Source organism: Mauremys reevesii, linkage group 7, assembly GCF_016161935.1.
Source record: "Mauremys reevesii isolate NIE-2019 linkage group 7, ASM1616193v1, whole genome shotgun sequence".
NCBI classification, from domain to species: Eukaryota; Metazoa; Chordata; order Testudines; family Geoemydidae; genus Mauremys; species Mauremys reevesii.
The window spans coordinates 32,486,476-32,506,168 of NC_052629.1; the positions used below are offsets into that span (position 1 = coordinate 32,486,476).

Below are 19,693 nucleotides of genomic sequence, written 5' to 3' on the forward strand. Positions count from 1 at the left end.
GCTGGGAATGATCAGGAGTTTTTTACCGAGGCGCCCCCGGCCGATCTCACCGGAGGCCAGCCAGGAGCACTCACGGGCTGATGATGAGGACGGATACCAGTCCTACTACACTGCACCATCTGTCACAAGGCTGATGATGACGATGGATATCAGCCATATTGTACCATCAGCCACCAAGGAGGGGGGGGCGAGGATGCTGCAGTTGACTGCTGCAGCATCGCGTCTATCAGCAGCATTCAGTAAACATAGGGTGACATTTAAAAGAGTCAAGAGAGGATTTTTTTCCCTTTTACTTCTGGGGGTGGGTGAGGGGGGTAAATTGACGAGCTATGCCCTGAACCACCCCGGACAATGTGTTTGACCCTACAGGCATTGGGAGCTCAGCCAAGAATGCAAATGCTTTTCGGAGACTGCAGGAACTGTGGGATAGCTTGAGTCCTCAGTCCCCCCTCCCTTCCTCCATGAGTGTCCATTTGATTCTTTGGCTTTCCGTTACGTTTGTCACACAGCAGTGTGCTGAGTCCCTGCTGTGGCCTCTGTCTGGAGATTTTTTAAAAATGCTTTGGAATTTCGTCTTCTGTAACAGAGCTCTGACAGAATAGATTTGCCTGCCCATACAGCGATCACATCTGTACGGTCCATGCTGGAGCTCTTTTTGGATTTTGATTTCGGACTGCATCGCCACCCGTGCTGATCGGAGCTCCACGCTGGGCAAACAGGAAATGATATTCAAAAGTTCGCGGGGCTTTTCCTGTCTACCTGGCCACTGCATCCGAGTTCAGATTGCTGTCCAGAGCGGTCAGTGGTGCACTGTGGGATACCGCCCGGAGGCCAATACCGTCGATTTGCGGCCACACTAACCCTAATCCGATATGGTAATACCGATATTAGCGCTACTCCTCTCGTTAGGGAGGAGTACAGAAACCGGTTTAAAGAGCCCTTTATATCGATATAAAGGGCCTCTTAGTGTGGACGGGTGTGGCGTTAAATTGGTTTAACGCTCCTAAAACCGGTTTAAACGTGTAGTGTAGACCAGGCCATTGACCCAGCCAACGAGGACCTTCCAATCAATTGCGACAAACCAACCAGAGACGAGATCAGAAAAGCCATCATCATGATGAAGAACAGGAAGGCGGCTGGACCTGACGATATTCCAGCAGAGGCCCTGAAAGTAGATCTTGATGCTTCAGTGGAAATGCTGTACCCCCTTTATGAGAATATATGGGAAGAAGCAGCGATTCCGGCAGTCTGGAAAGAGGGATACCTTATCAAAATCCCTAAGAAAGGAGACCTTAGCAACTGTGCCAACTACAGAGGAATCACACTTCTGTCGGTGCCTGGGAAGGTCTTCAATCAAGTCCTCTTAGAGAGACTGAAGGATGTAGTCGATCCACAGCTACGAGATGAGCAGGCAGGCTTCCGGCAGAATATATCATGCATGGACCAGATAGCAACGATCCGCATCATAGTCGAGCAGTCTATGGAGTGGAACTCCTCGTTCTATATCAACTTTGTTGACTATGAGAAAGCGTTCAATAGTGTGGATCGAGAGACCCTCTGGAAGCTCCTTCGGCATTATGGCATCCCAGCAAAGGAGGTCAACTTGATTAAGAACTCATATGACGACATACACTGTAGAGTGATCCACGGAGGGCAGCTCACAAACAGCTTCCAGGTACGAACCGGAGTCAGACAAGGAAGTTTGTTGTCACCATTTCTCTTTCTCCTCGTCATTGATTGGATTATGAAGACATCCACTTACGAGCGTAGGAACGGAATTCAGTGGACGTTGTGGACCCAGCTTGATGACCTGGACTTTGCCGATGACCTTGCACTCCTTTCACACAGCAAACAGCAGATGCAAGAGAAGATCAACGTAGTGGCAGCCACGTCATCACAGGTCGGCCTCAACATCCACAAGGACAAGACCAAGATCCTCAAGATTAACTCAGCAATGACCCAGTCACACTGAATGGAAGCCCCCTGGAAGAAGTGCAGTCCTTCACCTACCTAGGCAGCATCATTGACCAGCAGGGTGGCACAGACGTAGACATCAAAGCAAGGATTGGTAAGGCAAGAGCAGCCTTCCTACAGCTCAAGAACATCTGGAGCTCCAGAGAGCTATCTTTGGCAATAAAGATTCGACTGTTCAATTCCAACGTGAAACCAGTCCTACTGTATGGAGCTGAAACCTGGAGAACAACTAAAACAACCACTAGGAAGATCCAGACTTTCATTAATAGCTGCCTTAGAAGGATTCTTCAGATCCGTTGGCCAGACACCATCAGTAACATCCCCCTGTTGGAGAGGACTCGTCAACCTCCAGCAGAGGAAGAAATTAGAAGAAGAATGTGGGGCTGGATAGGACACACACTACGCAAGCAGCCAACCAACATCACCAGACAGGCATTGCGGTGGAACCCACAAGGCAAGCGGAAAAGAGGCCATCCAAGAAACACCTGGCAACGCGACCTTCAGGCTGATTGCACAAAAATGGGCTATACCTGGAACGAGTTAGAGCAAATGGCCCAGGATAGAGGACTCTGGAGATCTGTTGTTGGCGGCCCATACCCCGATTGGGGTGACGGGCATGAAAAAAAATCCCCCTAAAGAATCAGTGTGGAGCAGTATACGTGCTCCTCCAGGTATAATTTCCTTGTCCTAAAGTGCTGCAGAATTTTAAAAATCTTTAAAAAAAAATTGCTTTTAATTGGGAGGCACTGAGCCAACTCTTATTAATAACCCAGCAATGGTGCCATTCAACAAGCTAAACTGGTCTTTAATGTGGAAACATACATGTTCAGCAAATACATGCACACCTCTTTTCTTTTCTTTTCTTTTGCTGAAGCAAAAAATATCTGCCTAAACCAATTACCTTTCATGCCCATAATTTGCCCTTCTTGAGAATGTTTCTTCAAGTAGAATAATCTAAGAGCGTGTTTTTTAAATTCATCCAGAACTTTTTCCCTTTTAATGACATTATTTAGCCCTTTGACATTCAAAGATGTTATTTAAAAGGAAGAGCCATTGAGAATAATTATTTAGCTTACTGAAAAACTTGAAATGATTGTGATTTTTTTTAGCTGTTTGATGGCATGTCTCTGGTTTCTAATTGTGTTGCATTCGCAATAGTTTGCCTGAATATGGCTTGATTTCTGTTTGTAAACTTCCCTAGCTATTTCCTATAACACTTCCCCTTTGCCTCCCCACTCCTGGTTTTCCCCTAGTTTAAATCCAAAACCAAAATACCACCATAGCATATAAATCACTCTTCAAACAAGTGTTTTGCTGAACTCTAAACCTTGGTACTCTCCCCATGAATACTTGGGCTGCTTCTCTTGTAATTCAAAGATGGTACATTCTCCACCTATGGGACCTTGACCCTCACCCTCAGGGATTGATCATCATCTGCTCACTTAAGTTACATTTGAGCCTAAGGGCTCCTCCCCATTACCTCTCTATTGTCAATCTCCTCCATCCCTAGGATACTCCTACTCATTCCCTATTGTCCTTTATTTTCTAAAATGCAGCTATCACAAAATTATGCTCATCCCACTTAAAGCAAACACCATACTATTTCCCTTCTAACATTAACATAGTTACTTCACAATTGTTCATTCTTGATGACTTCAGGAAGTCCCTTCTGTATAATCTTTAGCTGATTCCTTGGATACCTGAGTACTCCTGTTCAGGTTCACTTCTGCCACTGACAGTACATTATCAAGAGGATTTGTCTTTTCTTTTCCTAGCCTCTTTTTCTTGGGTTTCATCATCTGCCAGGATTTTTCCAGCATTTTATCCTTGGTTTCTACCTCTGGAGTAGGTGTTCTGATTTTTTTTTCTTGGAGACTCCATTTTCTAAAACCCTGTGCTCTGTTTTATGGGAGGAATTAGTAGGTTCAGGAAGTTGATGGAGGCAGTTTACTTTGCTAACCCCTTACATCTCAGGCTTCGGGAAGCCATTTTTGTCTAGCCCTCTGCTGGTCCTCTATTGCATTGCTTTTAACTTTCTTTTAAGGGAATCAACAACATTGACAAAGCAAGTTCTTCCAATGTATCAGTATTTTGTACATTTTTTAAAAAAAATAAAGAAATGAAGAAAATATAAAAGGGACATAGGCTAACAGGAAAGGGACACAGTCACATGATAGCTGAACAGATGGAACACTTCTTGAAACCTCTTTGGCTCATAAGAGTAAAAGACTAAAACCTTTCTCAAATAATCCAGTGAAAACTCTCTAAGGCCCCAATGTTGAGATTTGATCTGTTATTGCAGACCCTACCACCTATGTGGTTAACACTTTTCATCCAATCTGCAAAACACAGAGACCTATCTTGGAAGAAAGAGACATTTCTTGCAACATGTGACATATTGAGCTGAGGGAGGGACACAGACATACACACAGTTCTGCTGATCCTGGGTCAGAACAAAGACTTTTCTATTGAGTAAAGAGTTTCAAATATTGAGCATGCTTGTTTAAAATACACAACTATTCAGTAAACATTCTGTAGTACTTGACTAGGTGAGTACTTTGTATCTACCCTTTTATGATTTTCTCTGTGCAGCAGTTTGACAATTTGACAGTAAAATTGGCAAGGATTCCTAAATAGCTTCCTCCCCTTAGGAAGGGCTCAGACATGAGAGAAAGAAAATACCCTCAAGTGCTGGAAGACTGGTAAGCAAGCCTCATCATCTCCATTTTTCAAATAGGGAAAGTGACTTGCCCAAGATCACAGAACAAGTTAGTGTCAACACCAGGTTTATAGCTCAGGAGATTTGGCTCTCAGTTCCTCAGTACTCAAGCAATCCTTGGGTTGAAAATACTAAATACTTTTTTTGTGAAAGTGATGGGAAGATATTTCAGCCTGTTCCTGTAAGTGGACAAACCACAGCAGAAGATGTAATGTAATGTAATACTATGGTGTACATTTCTATTTGGTATTCCAGTTCTCATCCTGCTTTACCACGACATGTGCTAGTCCTATAGATTATTGAAAAGGTTAATCACAAATGAGGAATTTTATAGGCAGCTAATTGTGAAAATTGCAAGATTCTTTCTAATGCTCCAACCAAGAGTGGATTTTGTTATGGTGACAATGGAAATGGTTATAGGTCATGAACACTGCAAAACTCTCTCCAACAGCAGTTTATCTAAATTGTCAGGAAATAATAAGCAGCACAGATTCTTTCCAACAACTTACTTTTACTATGTTATCCCCTGACTGCCCATTGTTCCGTAAACAATCAAGGCAAATAGCAATCTGTGGGTCACTCCTATGATAATCTTTATCGTCTTGATTTTCATCATCCTCTTCATCTACTTTGGACTTGTCAGCTTTTGGACTTTCATCTGTAAAATATAAAAGATCAGATTATTCAGGTACCATACAATTAAAAGAAATAGTTTGCAATGCCTGGGAATGAATTAGTACACTCAAACGTACACACAGAGATATAGATATGAAATCAAAGATATATTTAAAGCTAAAGTCTCCCAAATGCATTAAAATGTTTTGGTTCAATTATTTTAAATCTGGCACGGTTTTCAAAATATGTTCTTTAAAAATATGCTATTGGACTGAATTTCATTCAATGGATTCTTTAAAAACTGCTCAATTTACAATCCCTGAAAATTGAGGTTTACTACTGAAATTACAATTTTACATGCACACAAAGGATTTCTACTTTACAGGTAGTGGTTAGGCAGGTGGTCAGTAGTGATTATGGTAGTTATTTTTGTGTGTTTACTTCCTGTAATTAATAAAGCTCACATCTCAGAATAAGTCAACCCCATTTAACTATGCAAAACTAACATCCATTAGCTATCCTGCAGTAAAATTCTAGAGGCGAGAAAGCACTGTATTTTTACCATGAAGTATACTAGACAAGATCAACCACAGGTGGAGGTACAGTATTGACTTTGCAGTAAAATCTACAGGTGCCCTGTCTCCACTAGGATTTTACGGCGAATGTGTTAAATATCCTGCTGTAAACCAACCCCCCCCACACACACACTTTTTTTTTTTGCAGTGAAGACATAGCTTCCGTAACTATGTGTTATCAGTTACCTTTTATCCTCCTTCACCCATTCCATTTATTTGTTACACCCACTGTGTGTGTGTGTGTGTGTGTGTGTGTGAGTGAGACACACACACACACACACACACCCCCCAACTGGAGCCCTCCTCTGCCACTGCCCCCGAGGCACTGCCCCTTTTCCTCAAGCCCCTGCCCTCATGCTGCTCCCTCCCCCTAAGGCCCCATCCCTGCTCACTTCTCTGCCCCCTCCTAACCCCTCACTTGCTCTTACGGCTCGTAAAAAGCGCATAGCCCTCCCACTTTTAAAAGTGAAGGGGCCACAGCCCCCTAACCCTCCCCCCGTTAGAGCCCCAATCTTAACAGGGACCTCTGGGTGTTTTTGTAATACAAACACCACTAATCATACAGCAAATTAAAATGGTGTGTTTCTAACTAGCTTAGCTTTTAATCAGTTTGGAAGACAACAAACAACACACCTATTATATACACCTAATAGTGGCATTCTCGGAGTCTCTCTATTTTATTTAGGAAGTTACTAGCAAAGATTGTTCACTGCAGGCACAAAACACTAATTCAAGATATCAAGACTAATAAAGTGCTGACATGAGTTACAGAAAAATGAGTAGCTGATGAAAATTGAGAAATAAGAATGAAAGTAGGACAAAAGAACAGTTTAAATAGTCTGATCTATCAGCTCCAATTCACATGCATGCAAAAACTGGCTTATGAGAAACAAGTGACTTGAATGGATTACTTTTTGCCTATTCTGATACTCTGTTAAATCAGGTTCTATGATGTTTTTGTATTTCCACCTCAAACTACTCATACACGAATAAAACACTTACAATGTGAAACCAGTGTCAAAATTGTATGCAAAACAATCTCTTATGCCTAAAGTAATTAATTAATAAATGCACATATTTTCAGACATAGTAAGTTATTCACCTTGTCCACTTTTGTTACTCCAAATTTTTGGAAAGAAAAGTATCTTAGACAAGCCAGAAACAAGATGACTCGATGTCTGAAAGACATCACTAAATCACTGGCACATTTTCTAGTTGAACAAACCACATTTTTATTTGTCCCTGCAGCTGCTTTTTACAATCTATCAACAGGATATACTGTATCAAACTACCAAGGAAAGTTCTGTGAAATTCCAGGAATTAAACCCCTTTCCTCAAACAGGCAAAGTACATATGATAAACAGTTGTCTGTGGAGAATTATCTGTGCTTCACGGCTTCTGCAGCAAATACAAAACCTTGTATAACTTTAATTTTCAGCAATTACTAATGCTGAATAATAGAGGAAGCTTCAATTAAGGGATCTGGGTTTCCTGTTAAGACTTTTCCAATACCAGACACTAGGGAATTAGCTAACTTCCAATCAGATAAACAATCCAGGAACATGTGCAAGAGAAATATCTTTCAGAACACCCTGATAGGAATTCAACCCCCCCCCCCCCCGACCTTAAGAGCTCTATGCCATTTCCCAGAAAAATCCTTGCAGCTATTTCAACTATGATCTTGTCTAGGCAACTGTCCAGGCATCTGGTATAAGCAACCTATTAAAGCATGACTTGATGCAATTGAAAAAATATATATATATTTTTTTAGACTTGTAATACTGAATCAGTATCCAAGACATTTCTTCAATTCAAAGGAACCAAATCACACATGGCAGAAAAATCCTTCACACATGACAGTATTAAGCTGCTGCCGGTATCACAAAGCAACACTAGTGAAATTATTCAGTAAGAAATCCATTCTTAATTTCTTTTCAGAGCAGATTTCTAAGCACTTTCTGGGTGTATAACTTATTCCAAATGCTTCTGTTATGTAAACATGTTTTTCCAACCTGTTATCTGGACTCAGAAGTGTCTTGCAGATCCAGACTCCCTCAGCCCAAGGTCACCTTTGCACTAACGGAAAGACCCTGTATCTGTGGCTCTATGGAAGCATATTTTGGTAGTTTGAGACTTGCGGTGAACAGACCTCACTACTGATATTAATAAAATTATTATAACCTATTCTTAAAACATTAGGTCATAACAAACTTGCTTGTGCCTTTACTGAGTATTAACATATAGTTACAAGCAGATCATTGCCAGGGTGCTTGGTGAGCATGACAAACATGTTTTTAGTTATTTATGTTAGGAGGTTTTCAAGCTAATCAAAGGAATTCCAGGATGCTTCTGCTTCCTGTCACCTCAGGGACAAGTCCCCAAGTATCAAGGGAGATAACTTATGACTTCTAAGAGTGTTTACAAAAACTTGGAAATGCTGCATTTTTAATTTTATCTTGCTTTAACTTTCTATGCCAATTCCTTTTATGCTATGTTTTGGAAAATGGATGTAAACTTGGTTGTAGTGATTGATACTCTGTATAGAATATTGAACTGGAGTTTTAATTGTAAAAATTGCAACTGTTAAATACAATTTGGTCAAAGGACTTCAAAAAGAAGTAACACTGAAGATCCTTATCAAAGACATAAAACCCAGAAGTATAGAGGGCCTCTGGCAAGCTCCTCTTTCCAAGAAAAACCCCCTGTAGTAAACCCAAACAAAAGAATGCTAGAAATATCCTTATTGAAATGGGTTTCTTTCACAATCACTCTAAAATCTTCATTCTGGAAATTCTAGGAAAAATGCCTTATAGAAAACCTTTGTTTATTTCTTAAATGTTGAAATGGCATATCTGCAAGTATTCTAAGTGAATGAAAAACATTTAATATGGTTTCCTAGTATCATTGCTATGGTAAAATGCTATATGTACCAACCTGAAATGTAATAACCTTGCTAAACTGATTTCTAATCTAAGAAGCCTTTTAAGTATGGAATATTTATATTGATGGGAGATAGATTAATTATTTAATATGTAACAACTCCCTCCCCCAACTCAGGAAGACAAGAAGAATCATCTCTCCAAAAATGATGATGAATCAATAAATTCTGTAATGACTATTTAAGCTAGAGATCCTCTTTAAAAGTTATTTAATTTAAAAGAAGACTATAAAACTAAAAATGTTTATATAAAGAATGTTTGGATTTTTTACAAACAGAATTTCATTTCCTGCTGAACCCTAAAGAAACTGAAGAAATCTCTGAGGCCAGGTCTACACTACAGAATTAGTTTGGTATAACTACATCACTCAGGGATGTGGATTGTTCACACCAGTAGTTATACTGACCTAACCCTCGGTATAGAAAGCGCTATGCCGGTGGGAGAGGTTCACCCATCAACACAGCTACTGCCTCTCACAGAGGTGGATTAACTACGCCAATGGGAGAAACTCTCCCATAGGCATAGGAGTGTCTTCACTTAAGCATTACTGTAGTTCAGCTGTGACATTGTCGCATTTTAAGTGTAGATCTGCCCTCAGGAAATGGACTGAAAAATAAATAAATAATAACAATAAAAGAGATAAAACTCTGACTTTAAAAGATTATCTGGGGATAAGAGAACAAAGGCAATTAGAGGTCTGCAGCAAATTCATTAAGCAGACTGCCTGCTCAGGAGCTGACGGTGTGACCAAAACCAGGCATGGAGCCCATGAAAGGATGACTGCAGCCAACCTTGAATCTAAACAAGCCTGAAAGAGGTGTATTTTCCTATAATTTCATTAAAATAGAAAGACGAGTATAAAACTCTTAAGTGATCACCCTTCACTCACACTCTCTGCTACCCTGCTCAAGCACTCCTCCACTCATCCTGTCGATCTCTACCAGCAAGCTGCCACAGATACCTAAGAAGAAAAAGAAGGTAACAACTGTGACAATCAGGGTGCAGACACTTCCAGGGAGAACAGGGTGTGTCTGAACCCCAGAGAATAAGCTAATGAATCAACTGGTTGTATACAATGTTACTGTGTATAAATATACGCCAAAGTAAGGTCTTTTATGAAAGCCTGTAATGTTCTGACCTTGATGGTCATTAGGAGATATGTATGCAGCTTATGGTTATGAATGCACTCGTCTATATTTGTATATTTATGTAGAAAATTGTAATAACTGTGGTGCAACTACAGCATCACCTCAGAACAGAGGACGAAATAATCAGGCAGAGAAGGGCACCTTCCAGGTTAGTTGTTCACATGAAACCAACTTCAAATACCCATCCATTGTCCAGCCAGAAAGATACAATGGTGGATCATTAAAGTTAATAAAAAGACATTTAAACTGAAAAGAAAACTAAGGAAGGAGGGAGTTTCCCCTGCTCTGTGTAACCATGAATTACCAGAGCCTGAAAGAAAGAAAAACAAAACAAAATGGTACACACTGTTAAAAAGAGAGGAAGGTTTGAAGTGAAGGCTATCCAAAAACTGAGGGCCAGCATCTAAGCTGGGTGCTGCTATCTGGGAAACATGGGATCCCCTCTAGAACAGAGGGTATATGCTCGGCAACTGTTCAGAGGCCATAGATAACTTGTATCAGAAAAGGGAATTTAACTAATATAGAAGTGTAAAGACTGAAACGGCATCTTTATGTATATTTTCTGTGTAACTTGTGTTTGCTTTTCCTCTCTATTTCATCTTTGAATCTATGACTTTCTATTAAACAAAAACTTTGGTTTATTTTTACTGCAAACAAGAATTTGTTGTGAAAACTGTGTGGAGTGTGCGCGCCAAAGTGAACTCATGACTGGGGGCAGATTTCACTCCTTCAGGGGTGACAAACCAGAGAAGAAAAGTCCAAGTGTCTGGTAGTTAAGAACTCCGGCAGACTGATTTGGGGGAGATTCGAGACTAGAAGGACTAGTGGGATCAGCCCTACAAGGAGTAACTAGGCAGGTAGAAGCCAGGGTTGAGACCTTTAATGCTTGTAGGCTGGCTACGGGTATCAAAACTCTTGAGCTCTTTATAGCATAGCAGTAAGGCACCCAAAATTACAAGACAGGTGGTGACAGAACCCCTTACTGATCTAGGTGATCCCCAAAATGTCACAATAACCACACAGGAGCAGCAAAGGTGGGCAAACTTCCAGCCTAGTTGACAACCAAGACTTCATCATGGTGAGATGGAAGTAGCCAGCCTACATAACCCCTATATATTCTACACTTTGATTTACAAAGCAAATAAGTCCTTAGATTAATAACTGAACTGTCTTAGATTAACAACTGAACTATTTGAGGAAGATCTAGAAGGATGAACTGATTAAAAATATATCATACATCTTTAGCTGTATAAATTTACAGTAACTGGTCATTTACAGTATATTTCCTTGACTCTGCTATATTCCTTTATCTTGTAAATGTGACACCCCTCTTTTAATGGATCATTAGAATGAGTAAATAACACTTTTAACAGTTCTGTTTATCTTTAATAAAAATTAATAAATACAAATATTTTTCTTAAGTTTATTTAATATGTACTTCTAATTATATCTGGTACTTTGTAGTGGACTAGTAAAATTTTGTCTAAACTGTTCTGTAGGCTAACATTAAAATAATTGTATTAAGAGAAAAAATTGAGGTTGCCCTTGTAATGTTTGCCAAATGTACAAAAGAAGTGAGGTAGGAAATGTTATTTTTTCAAACTGAAAAGAGGATATTAAACAGAAAATATATTTAAAATGTCTCTTTGAAATAGATGATCCTCATACAGCATAATAAATCTCTCTTTGGACTGACAGAGTGTCTTTAAATGGTTTACAAAAAGTCAAACATGCTATGGCATCCAAATCATGAAGCCAATTTAGAGAATACAAAACCCCTGGATTTTCTGCATTACTTATCAGCTCAATAAAGGACTCTCAAAGATTTTTAAGACTACTAGTGAAAGACAGCCATTCTGGAATCTATATAAAGCAGTTGCTTAGCACTTGTGGAAAAACATTTCTGTTACCTGTCAAACCTAATTCTTGACAACCTCCCACTTAACAGCTGGCCAAATTTGATAACAGAAATTAATCTGTATATAAAAGACTCACATAGTTCTATGTTTTACCGCTGGTTGATTATAACTAGGATCAAAGTAGAAAACATCAAATATGAAAGATATTAAGAATTCAAAGAGAAAGTAGTATGAATCTCAAACATGGGAATATTATTGGGAAATGCAACTAAAAATAAGGATGAAATTGTTAGATTTAAAAGTTACAATTGCTGAATAGACAAACATCAGGGTACTGTGGCCCTGATCCTGTAAACACGTACGCAAAGGTGTAATTTTATGCAGTGTAGTTCCAAGCACTGAATTCAATGGAACTGTACACAAACACAAGTATTTGCAGGGAACTGCGGCCTATGGAGGAGCCATTATATTACTTAACAGATACATTATTAAATTTATAGCTAGAATAACAACAAAAAAATCACCTTGTCCATTTTCTGGAGGCTTGTTTTTCTTCCAAAATTCGATCTCACGCTGAAGTTCCTCTAGTTAACATCAAACAAAAGCAAAGTGATGTTTCAGATCAACAATACAGAAATATCACTAGAAATGCTGCTTCCAATAACGCAAAAAAGGTAGCAAAACTAATCAAACTTACGTTCTCGAAGTCCAGGCACCAGCTTAAATATAATTTCCTCTAATGTGTTATCCAACCTTTAAAGGAAGAAAAAAAATTTCTTTCAAAGAAAGAAGATGCCTATGCAGGATTTTAGACACCCCTTATAAGTCATTAAAAACAAATTTAAAAAAGCCTCCTAAACAAGTAGTTCAGTAATTATATAACAATACGCCTGGTAAGTAATACATCATTCACAATCCAATAGATTTCAAAATGGAAAAAAAAGAAAAACATGAGAAAAATATATTCACACTTATCTCCTCTCACCCATCCCTTGCACTGATTTGTTACAGATTCAGGCATAACTTCAGGTGTCAGTATTTAAAAAAATACAGAGAAAAAGTGGGGGAAGAAAGAGGAGAAAAACAATCTCACTATATAAAACATTCACAGTATTTTTCAATTTCTGTCACATGCAAATTATTGTGTATCACTGTGAAGTTGTTCACTTAATATTTGAAAAGGACAATTGGAAAAATGGCAAAATGTAACCAACCCTTCCCCCTACCCCATTCTAAAATGGCGGCCACTGTAGCCAACTTTAAATAATAAATTTATTGACCGTAATGTTTCTCTGGTAAAATTTCTGGTTATGATTTTTTTTCTGGACTAAAGAACATTGCTATAAACTATTATGATCATAAGCATTTTTAAGATGTCCATCACCAGAGTATCAAGGTACCATCAAACAAAGCAATGACACACCATCTCTTTAAAATAATTAAAAACAGGTATCCATACAGAAAAATAACCACCAGGTTAATATAGAGTGCTAGCACACACAAACATTATGTTTCATAAGGTTATAGTTAGTGTCACAAACTAACAAAAGGAAGGCTACTTACAGATAAAGATAGCAAATATATTTTTGTCTCGATTTGTGTAAACTGACATGGGTAACTATGTAGTACTGAAGCTGTTATCTTAAACTTTGTGCAACAAGACAGAATATGCTTCTGCTATCACTTCTACCAGCCTGGATAGGAACTCAATATATAAAAAAGCTGTATCATAGAAACTAACAAAACATACAGTTTTCTATAGTAAATAATCTTCAGATTAAAAAAGAATGTATGTATTTTGGGTATGAACAACACAGACTATTGATAAAATAATCTAACGGCTCCATCTAAAATATAACTATGCATTACAGAATAGTAAAACCATAGGGTTAAATTCAACAGTGATATAAAGGTAGGTGCAGATTGGAGTAGGTGGTAGAAGCATAATTTACATGGATATTGCATTAATTGGGTGTGGGAAATGAATGTAATTTACACACCAAAGAACAGAAGGACAAGAACGAAAACAAAAAGTAAAGTCAAAAATAAAGCAAAGGTGTTTCCACTCTACTTTGTCAAGCTGTTAGCCAAGAGGAGTAAGAAAGTGGTTGGCTGGGGCGGGCTTGCTCTTATATCCTTCTGTAAGTTTCTTTTCCTGAACACCCCACTTTCTGCATCCTCAGTCTGGACACTCATTACGCTAAACCTTGGTCCCTCTTCTGGCTGCTTTGCTGGGGACTCACCCTGGACTCCTCCTGCTGAGAATCCCACAGCCGACAAAGCTGGAGTAGTTGGCTCAATGCAACTTGTTTCACTTCTTCACACAGAGGGCGTGATGGAGGTGGGACATGCTAGGAGCGGGTCTGAGCACACAGAGCTCTGCCAGATCCCCCAGGACGCTGACTGGTTGCTGCCAGCATAAGTTAGAGGCTGCTCTAAATTATGCTGGGAATCCTGCCGGACATCAGCCAGTGCAAGATCAAGGAAGCAAAAAGGTGGCTTTGAGCCTATCTCCCAGCTTTCCCCAAGCTGCAAAGAGCGTGAATTTGGCACAGCTGAGAACTGAGGCTACTGGGTGCCAAATTGATGCCAGCTGTGCTACTTTTCCATTTACACTGGTTTTGTGATCCAGCTACACCCAACAAGAGTTGAACGTATTTAATCCAGGTCTAAATTTGGTCAAGAGACAGTTGTCCTAATAGGTTTTTAAGTCTTTAGTTCAGCTACAGTCTCTCATAAAAAACCCACCACATACTGTATTTATGGTTAGACACTACGTACATGGGTGTTTAGAGACATAAAAATGCAGGGTTTTGATATTAATTCACTCTCAATTTTCTGATCACTAAAATATGACATGACGCATTTTTTCCAATACAGCTGCCAAGAACAGGTATAATCTTTTCCAGAAAATAACATGCATCTATGTTTTTACTGCTAAAGCTAAGAACGTTCTTTTACCTCTCTTAATCTCACCCACTCTCCTGTCCACTTAGTCTATCCTCTTCTTTCTACCTCTTCACCTCTCCTTTTGGTCTCCTCTCCCTCTCTGTTTCCTCTTCTCTCCTGTTTTCTCTTCCTTCCTCTCCTCACTGTTTCATCTCCTCTCACCAACAGTAAAGTACGCTGTTCAGAACCTGGACAACAAACAGGACTCTAAGGCAAACAAATAAGGTACAATATAATAATACTAGGGAAACAAAACAATTCTAGAGTCACTCAGAGGTCACATCAAAAATGCAGTGCTTGCTGTTGGATTATGTGAGATGTCTATAGTACACGCTACTTGCCCTCACAATAATTAATAATGTAAAAGAGAAAATGCACTCATACACACACCTCCTTTAATTTTCAGCATCAAAATTCAAGGAAAAGAGCATGTTATTTTCTGGAAATTATGGCAAGTCTCTGTGTTAAAAATACGGAAGTATTAATTAACATTTTCTAACACCAATATTAATATTTTCTAAACAAAAAATCCTTAAATTTCCCATCCCGGACCCCTTATCATGCATATTAGAGATTATTAACTTGCAAAATGACAATGTAGCAAACCAAGCTGTTTGAAGATGTGTGTGCATCATCTGAAACTCCTAACTGCAGTTTGTTTATTTAGATTAATAGACTTTAAGGTCATAAGGGACCATCATGATCATCTAGTCTGACCTCCTGTACATTACAGGCCACAGAACCTCATCCACCAACTCCTGTAACAGAGCCATAACCTGTCTTGAGTTAATGAAGTCCTCAAATCATGATTTAAAAGCAGTGATACTTAGACTTAGGCTCGCAAGTGGCTCTGTAAAGCGTCTCCTGAAGTTCTTTGTGGCACATGACATTAAAACACTGTGTGATTTAATTAACAACCAATCAGGATTCTTTTACTATGTTATTAACCAACTGTAGTTGATAAAATAATACTACTTAGTCAGTCATTTTGCTCTGTGTGTGTGTAAATAAATTTAAATAAATAAATACTTAAAAAAAATCAATTAACATTACTGTGACTCTTTTGGGTATTGTTGATCGCTAATTTGACTCCTGAAGAATGGAGGTCTGAGTATTGCTGATGTAAAGACTTCAAGTTACAGAGAATCCACTATTTACTCTAGTTTAAACCAGCAAGTGACCTGTGCCCCATGCTGCTGAGGAAGGCGAAAAAACCCCAGGGTCTCTGCCAATCTGACCTGGAGGGAAAATTCTTCCTGACCCCAAATATGGTGATCAGTTAGACTCCAAGCATGATGGCAAGATCCACCAGCCAGACACCTGGGAAGGAATTTCATTGTAGTAACTCAGAGCCCTCCCCATCTAGTGTCCCATCCCCAGCAGTTGGAGAGACTTGCCAGTATCAGTCGCAGATGGGCCACATGCCAGTGTAGGCAATCCCATCATGCCATCTATTACAGTATTCACATCCTACATGCCACTATAATAATCTTTGTACAAAATATGCATTGTAAGGATCATTTGAAAACTAATAACTCACTGGCCAATATCATCATAATTATTTATATATAAAGTTATAAACAGCTACATTAGATCTGAAATGTGTTTACCAGACAAGTCTGGGTAAACCAGCTTCTCAAAGACAAAGGACAAAATGACAACTCTAACCAGATATCATAAAAGTTGATGGGCAATCATCTATCAAGTGGCCACTTTTTGGCAAGGAAGAGAGGCAAGTACAAACAGATCTGTATCTTAGCAAACAATAGCCTGAAACCTCTTTCACCACAAGGCTCCAACCTAACAGCAGCAATGAATTTTATCTAGGGATAGCCCTCTGGAAAATACATTTCAAAAGAGGGACTGGACTATAAAGTGAGGGGAAAACACACCCCAAGATATCTCTCCCTATCCATCTCTCTCTCTTTCACCTAAAAAGACAAAAGGAACAGACTTCGGGAGCAGATCCTGGCCTGAGAATCTGGTCAGCAATGGTACTGGGAACCACTTTGTAACCAACTGGTTAGAATATTATTCTCAAGCCTCCCCAGGAAAGGGGGTGCAGGGGTTTGGGGGATATTTTGGGGGAGGTAGGGCTCCAAGTGGCCCTTCCTGAATGTTTGTTTAAATCACTTGGTGGTGGCAGTGATACCAAGGGCAAGGAAGGAATTTGTGCCTTGGGGAAGATTTAAACCTAAGCTGGTAGAAATAAGCTTAGGGGATCTTTCATGTGGGTCCCCACACCTGTACCCCAGAGTTTAGAGAGGGGAGGAAACCCTGACATGGTGTAAGTGGTAGGATCAATTTGAACCAGAAGCACAGTCCTGAGGAGTTTAAAAACATTTTTTCTTTTGGCTGCTTGAAAGCCAGGAAGGTTTTTTTTTTTTTTTAAAGGACTTTTTTTTTTAAAAGCTGATAGCACCTGGAGTTTTTTTCTCTGACTGAGGGCAGGGTAGTTAACTTCCTGCAGGGGAATTCACAAGTTTTTTTTTTTTCTTGCTTTCTAGCTCTTGGGTTAGGCTAGATTAAGCACAGGAAGGCTAGGATGATGGACAGTGAAGTCCAAAAAAAATTAAAATTAGCCAGATTTGAAGCTAAAGAGAGAGAAAAAGAAAATGATAGACAGATGGCCTCAAGGCACTTGAAGTTGGAGGTACAAACAGCCAGAGAAGAGACTGCCCACAAGAAAGCTATGAAAGCAAAAAGAGCCAGAGAGGAGACTGCCCTCAAGAGAGCTATGAAAGACCGGAAGCATGAACAGGAGGAGAGGGAAAGAGAGAGGAAGCATAACCTCACTGTTATGGAGTTAAAAAGACAGCTGCTGAAGGGTTCTGGCTCCACTCCACCAAAAATCCACAAATGGGAGTGACTATGTCCACAGTATAATAAATCCAGTGATAATGCTGAATATTTCATCACCTTTGAAAGACTGTGCACCCTCCATGCAATTCCTGATGATCACAAGATGACCACATTGGTAGCAAAATTGACTGGAAGAGCTCTGGACATATTCAATAAGATGCCTATTGATGATGCTTCTGACCATGGTAAATTTAAGGATTTGGTTTTAAAACAATTTCAAATTACCCCTGAAACTTACAAAGTAAAATTTAGAGCCCTTAAGAGAGGGGCTGGAGTAAGTAATGTGGCTTATGTAAACCAGATGAAGGATCTGTTAGATAAATGGGTCAAAGGAAAGGTTGTAATTAGCTTTGAAGGAATGTGTGATTTGGTTGTACAGGAGCAGTTCCTGACTATGATGATGTAAAACAGTGGTTATGGAATAAAAAAAATGGACTCAGCGGGGAAAATCAGAACAAAACAGGTGGAGGTAGCAGAGAGGAACAACCCGGGTCGCAGTTTGGGTGGATACCAGAAGGGACACCCCGAGACCACACCATACCACCGGGGGCAGCCCAAGGCCCCACCTACATCCCAAGGAAAACCCCAGACATCTTACCATCCCACCACACCATTCTTCAGCAACCCACCTCGCCCCACTGACCAGTCAGTTGGGCGATGTTTTAAATGTAACGAGCTGGGGCATGTAAAGGCCAACTGTCCCAAGAACCCTAATAGAGTACAGTTCATTGTACCAGTGTCCCACCAAAGGTCCTCAGGTCCAGATGCCTCCCAGATACAATTTCCCTTTGCTCTGAGGGTAAGTGTGGGCAGAAAGTAGGTTACAGCATGGAGGGACACTGCAGCCCACGTGTCAGCTATCCACCGATCCTTAGTGGACCCCAACTTAATCAACCCAGAGGTCCAAGTGACGATTCAACCCTTCAAGTCAACCTCTTTTGACTTGCCTACAGCCAGGTTGCCTGTCCAGTACAAGGGGTGGTCAGGAATGTGGACTTTTGCAGTCTATAATAATTATCCCATTCCCATGCTGCTGGGGGAAGACTTGACCCACCACGTGAAGCAGGCCAAGAAGGCGAGAATGGTCACCCGCAGCTAGGCTAAACAAGCCTTCACACCTAGCTCTGTTTCTGAGCCTTCTACCAGGGCCCTGTCTCTGTTACCAAAGACCCAGATGAAGGTGATAGAACCGGACCCCATGCCAACATCTGCAACAGCAGTAGTAGAACCAGGTGCAAAGAGCCAGCCAGAGCCAGTCCCAGAACTGGAACTGGCAGAGCAACCAGCACCAGAACCATTGCCAGCATTGAATCCAGCGCTTGCAACCACGTCTACAACTCCAACGCCAGAGGGCACCACTGAGCCTGCACTGGCAGCAGCAAATAAACCTACACAAGAGCCTGAAATACAACAAAGTGCACCAGCAAAAAGCGGTTCATAGTCAACGGAAACAGCTCCATCACCTACATTGCTTCCAGAGGGACCAGGCCCAAGTCCACAATCCAGTAAGGAACCGATATCTCCAGCATCAAAGGAACAATTCCAGGCCGAACAGAAAGCCAATGAAAGCCTCCAGGGAGCTTGGACGGTGGCACGGAGCAACCCACCGCCTCTCAGCTCTTCTAATCGATCCCTGTTTGTTGTAGAAAGAGGACTTTTATACAAGGAAACTTTCTGGTGGGCACCAGGAAGACTGGCATCCTCAGAAACAGTTGGTAGTTCCAACTAAATACGATGTAAAGCTCTTGAGCTTAGCCCATGATCATCCTAGTGGCCATGCTGGGGTGAACAGGACCAAATACCATTTGGGGAAGTCCTTCCACTGGGAGGAAATGGGCAAGAACGTTTCTACCTATGTCCAGTCTTGTGAGGTATGCCAAAGAGTTGGAAAACCCCAAACCAGGTCAAAGCCCCTCTCCAGCCACTCCCCATAATTGAGGTTTCATTTCAGCAAGTAGCTATGGTTATTTTGGGTCCTTTTCCAAAAAAGACACCCAGAGGAAAGCAGTACATACTGACTTTCATGAATTTTGCCACCCATTGGCCGGAAGCA

The 19,693-nt window shown here is 40.4% G+C and overlaps 1 protein-coding gene across 8 annotated transcripts in view; it reads right to left on the reverse strand.

Annotated features, from left to right (window-relative positions):
• Positions 1 to 19,693, reverse strand: part of PCGF5 (polycomb group ring finger 5) — a 100,455-nt gene that overhangs the window by 16,030 nt on the left and 64,732 nt on the right. For 6 of the 8 annotated variants that reach the window (XM_039482269.1, XM_039482275.1, XM_039482272.1 and 3 more), the window contains 4 exons: positions 12,527 to 12,582; positions 12,354 to 12,413; positions 9,712 to 9,783; positions 5,203 to 5,351 (listed from right to left, as the gene is read on the reverse strand). In XM_039482269.1, the coding sequence (XP_039338203.1) occupies positions 5,203 to 5,351; positions 9,712 to 9,783; positions 12,354 to 12,413; positions 12,527 to 12,582 (337 nt within the window). The remainder of the gene's footprint in view (positions 1 to 5,202; positions 5,352 to 9,711; positions 9,784 to 12,353; positions 12,414 to 12,526; positions 12,583 to 19,693) is intronic. The other 2 variants (XM_039482273.1, XM_039482271.1) reach the window with 1 other exon arrangement.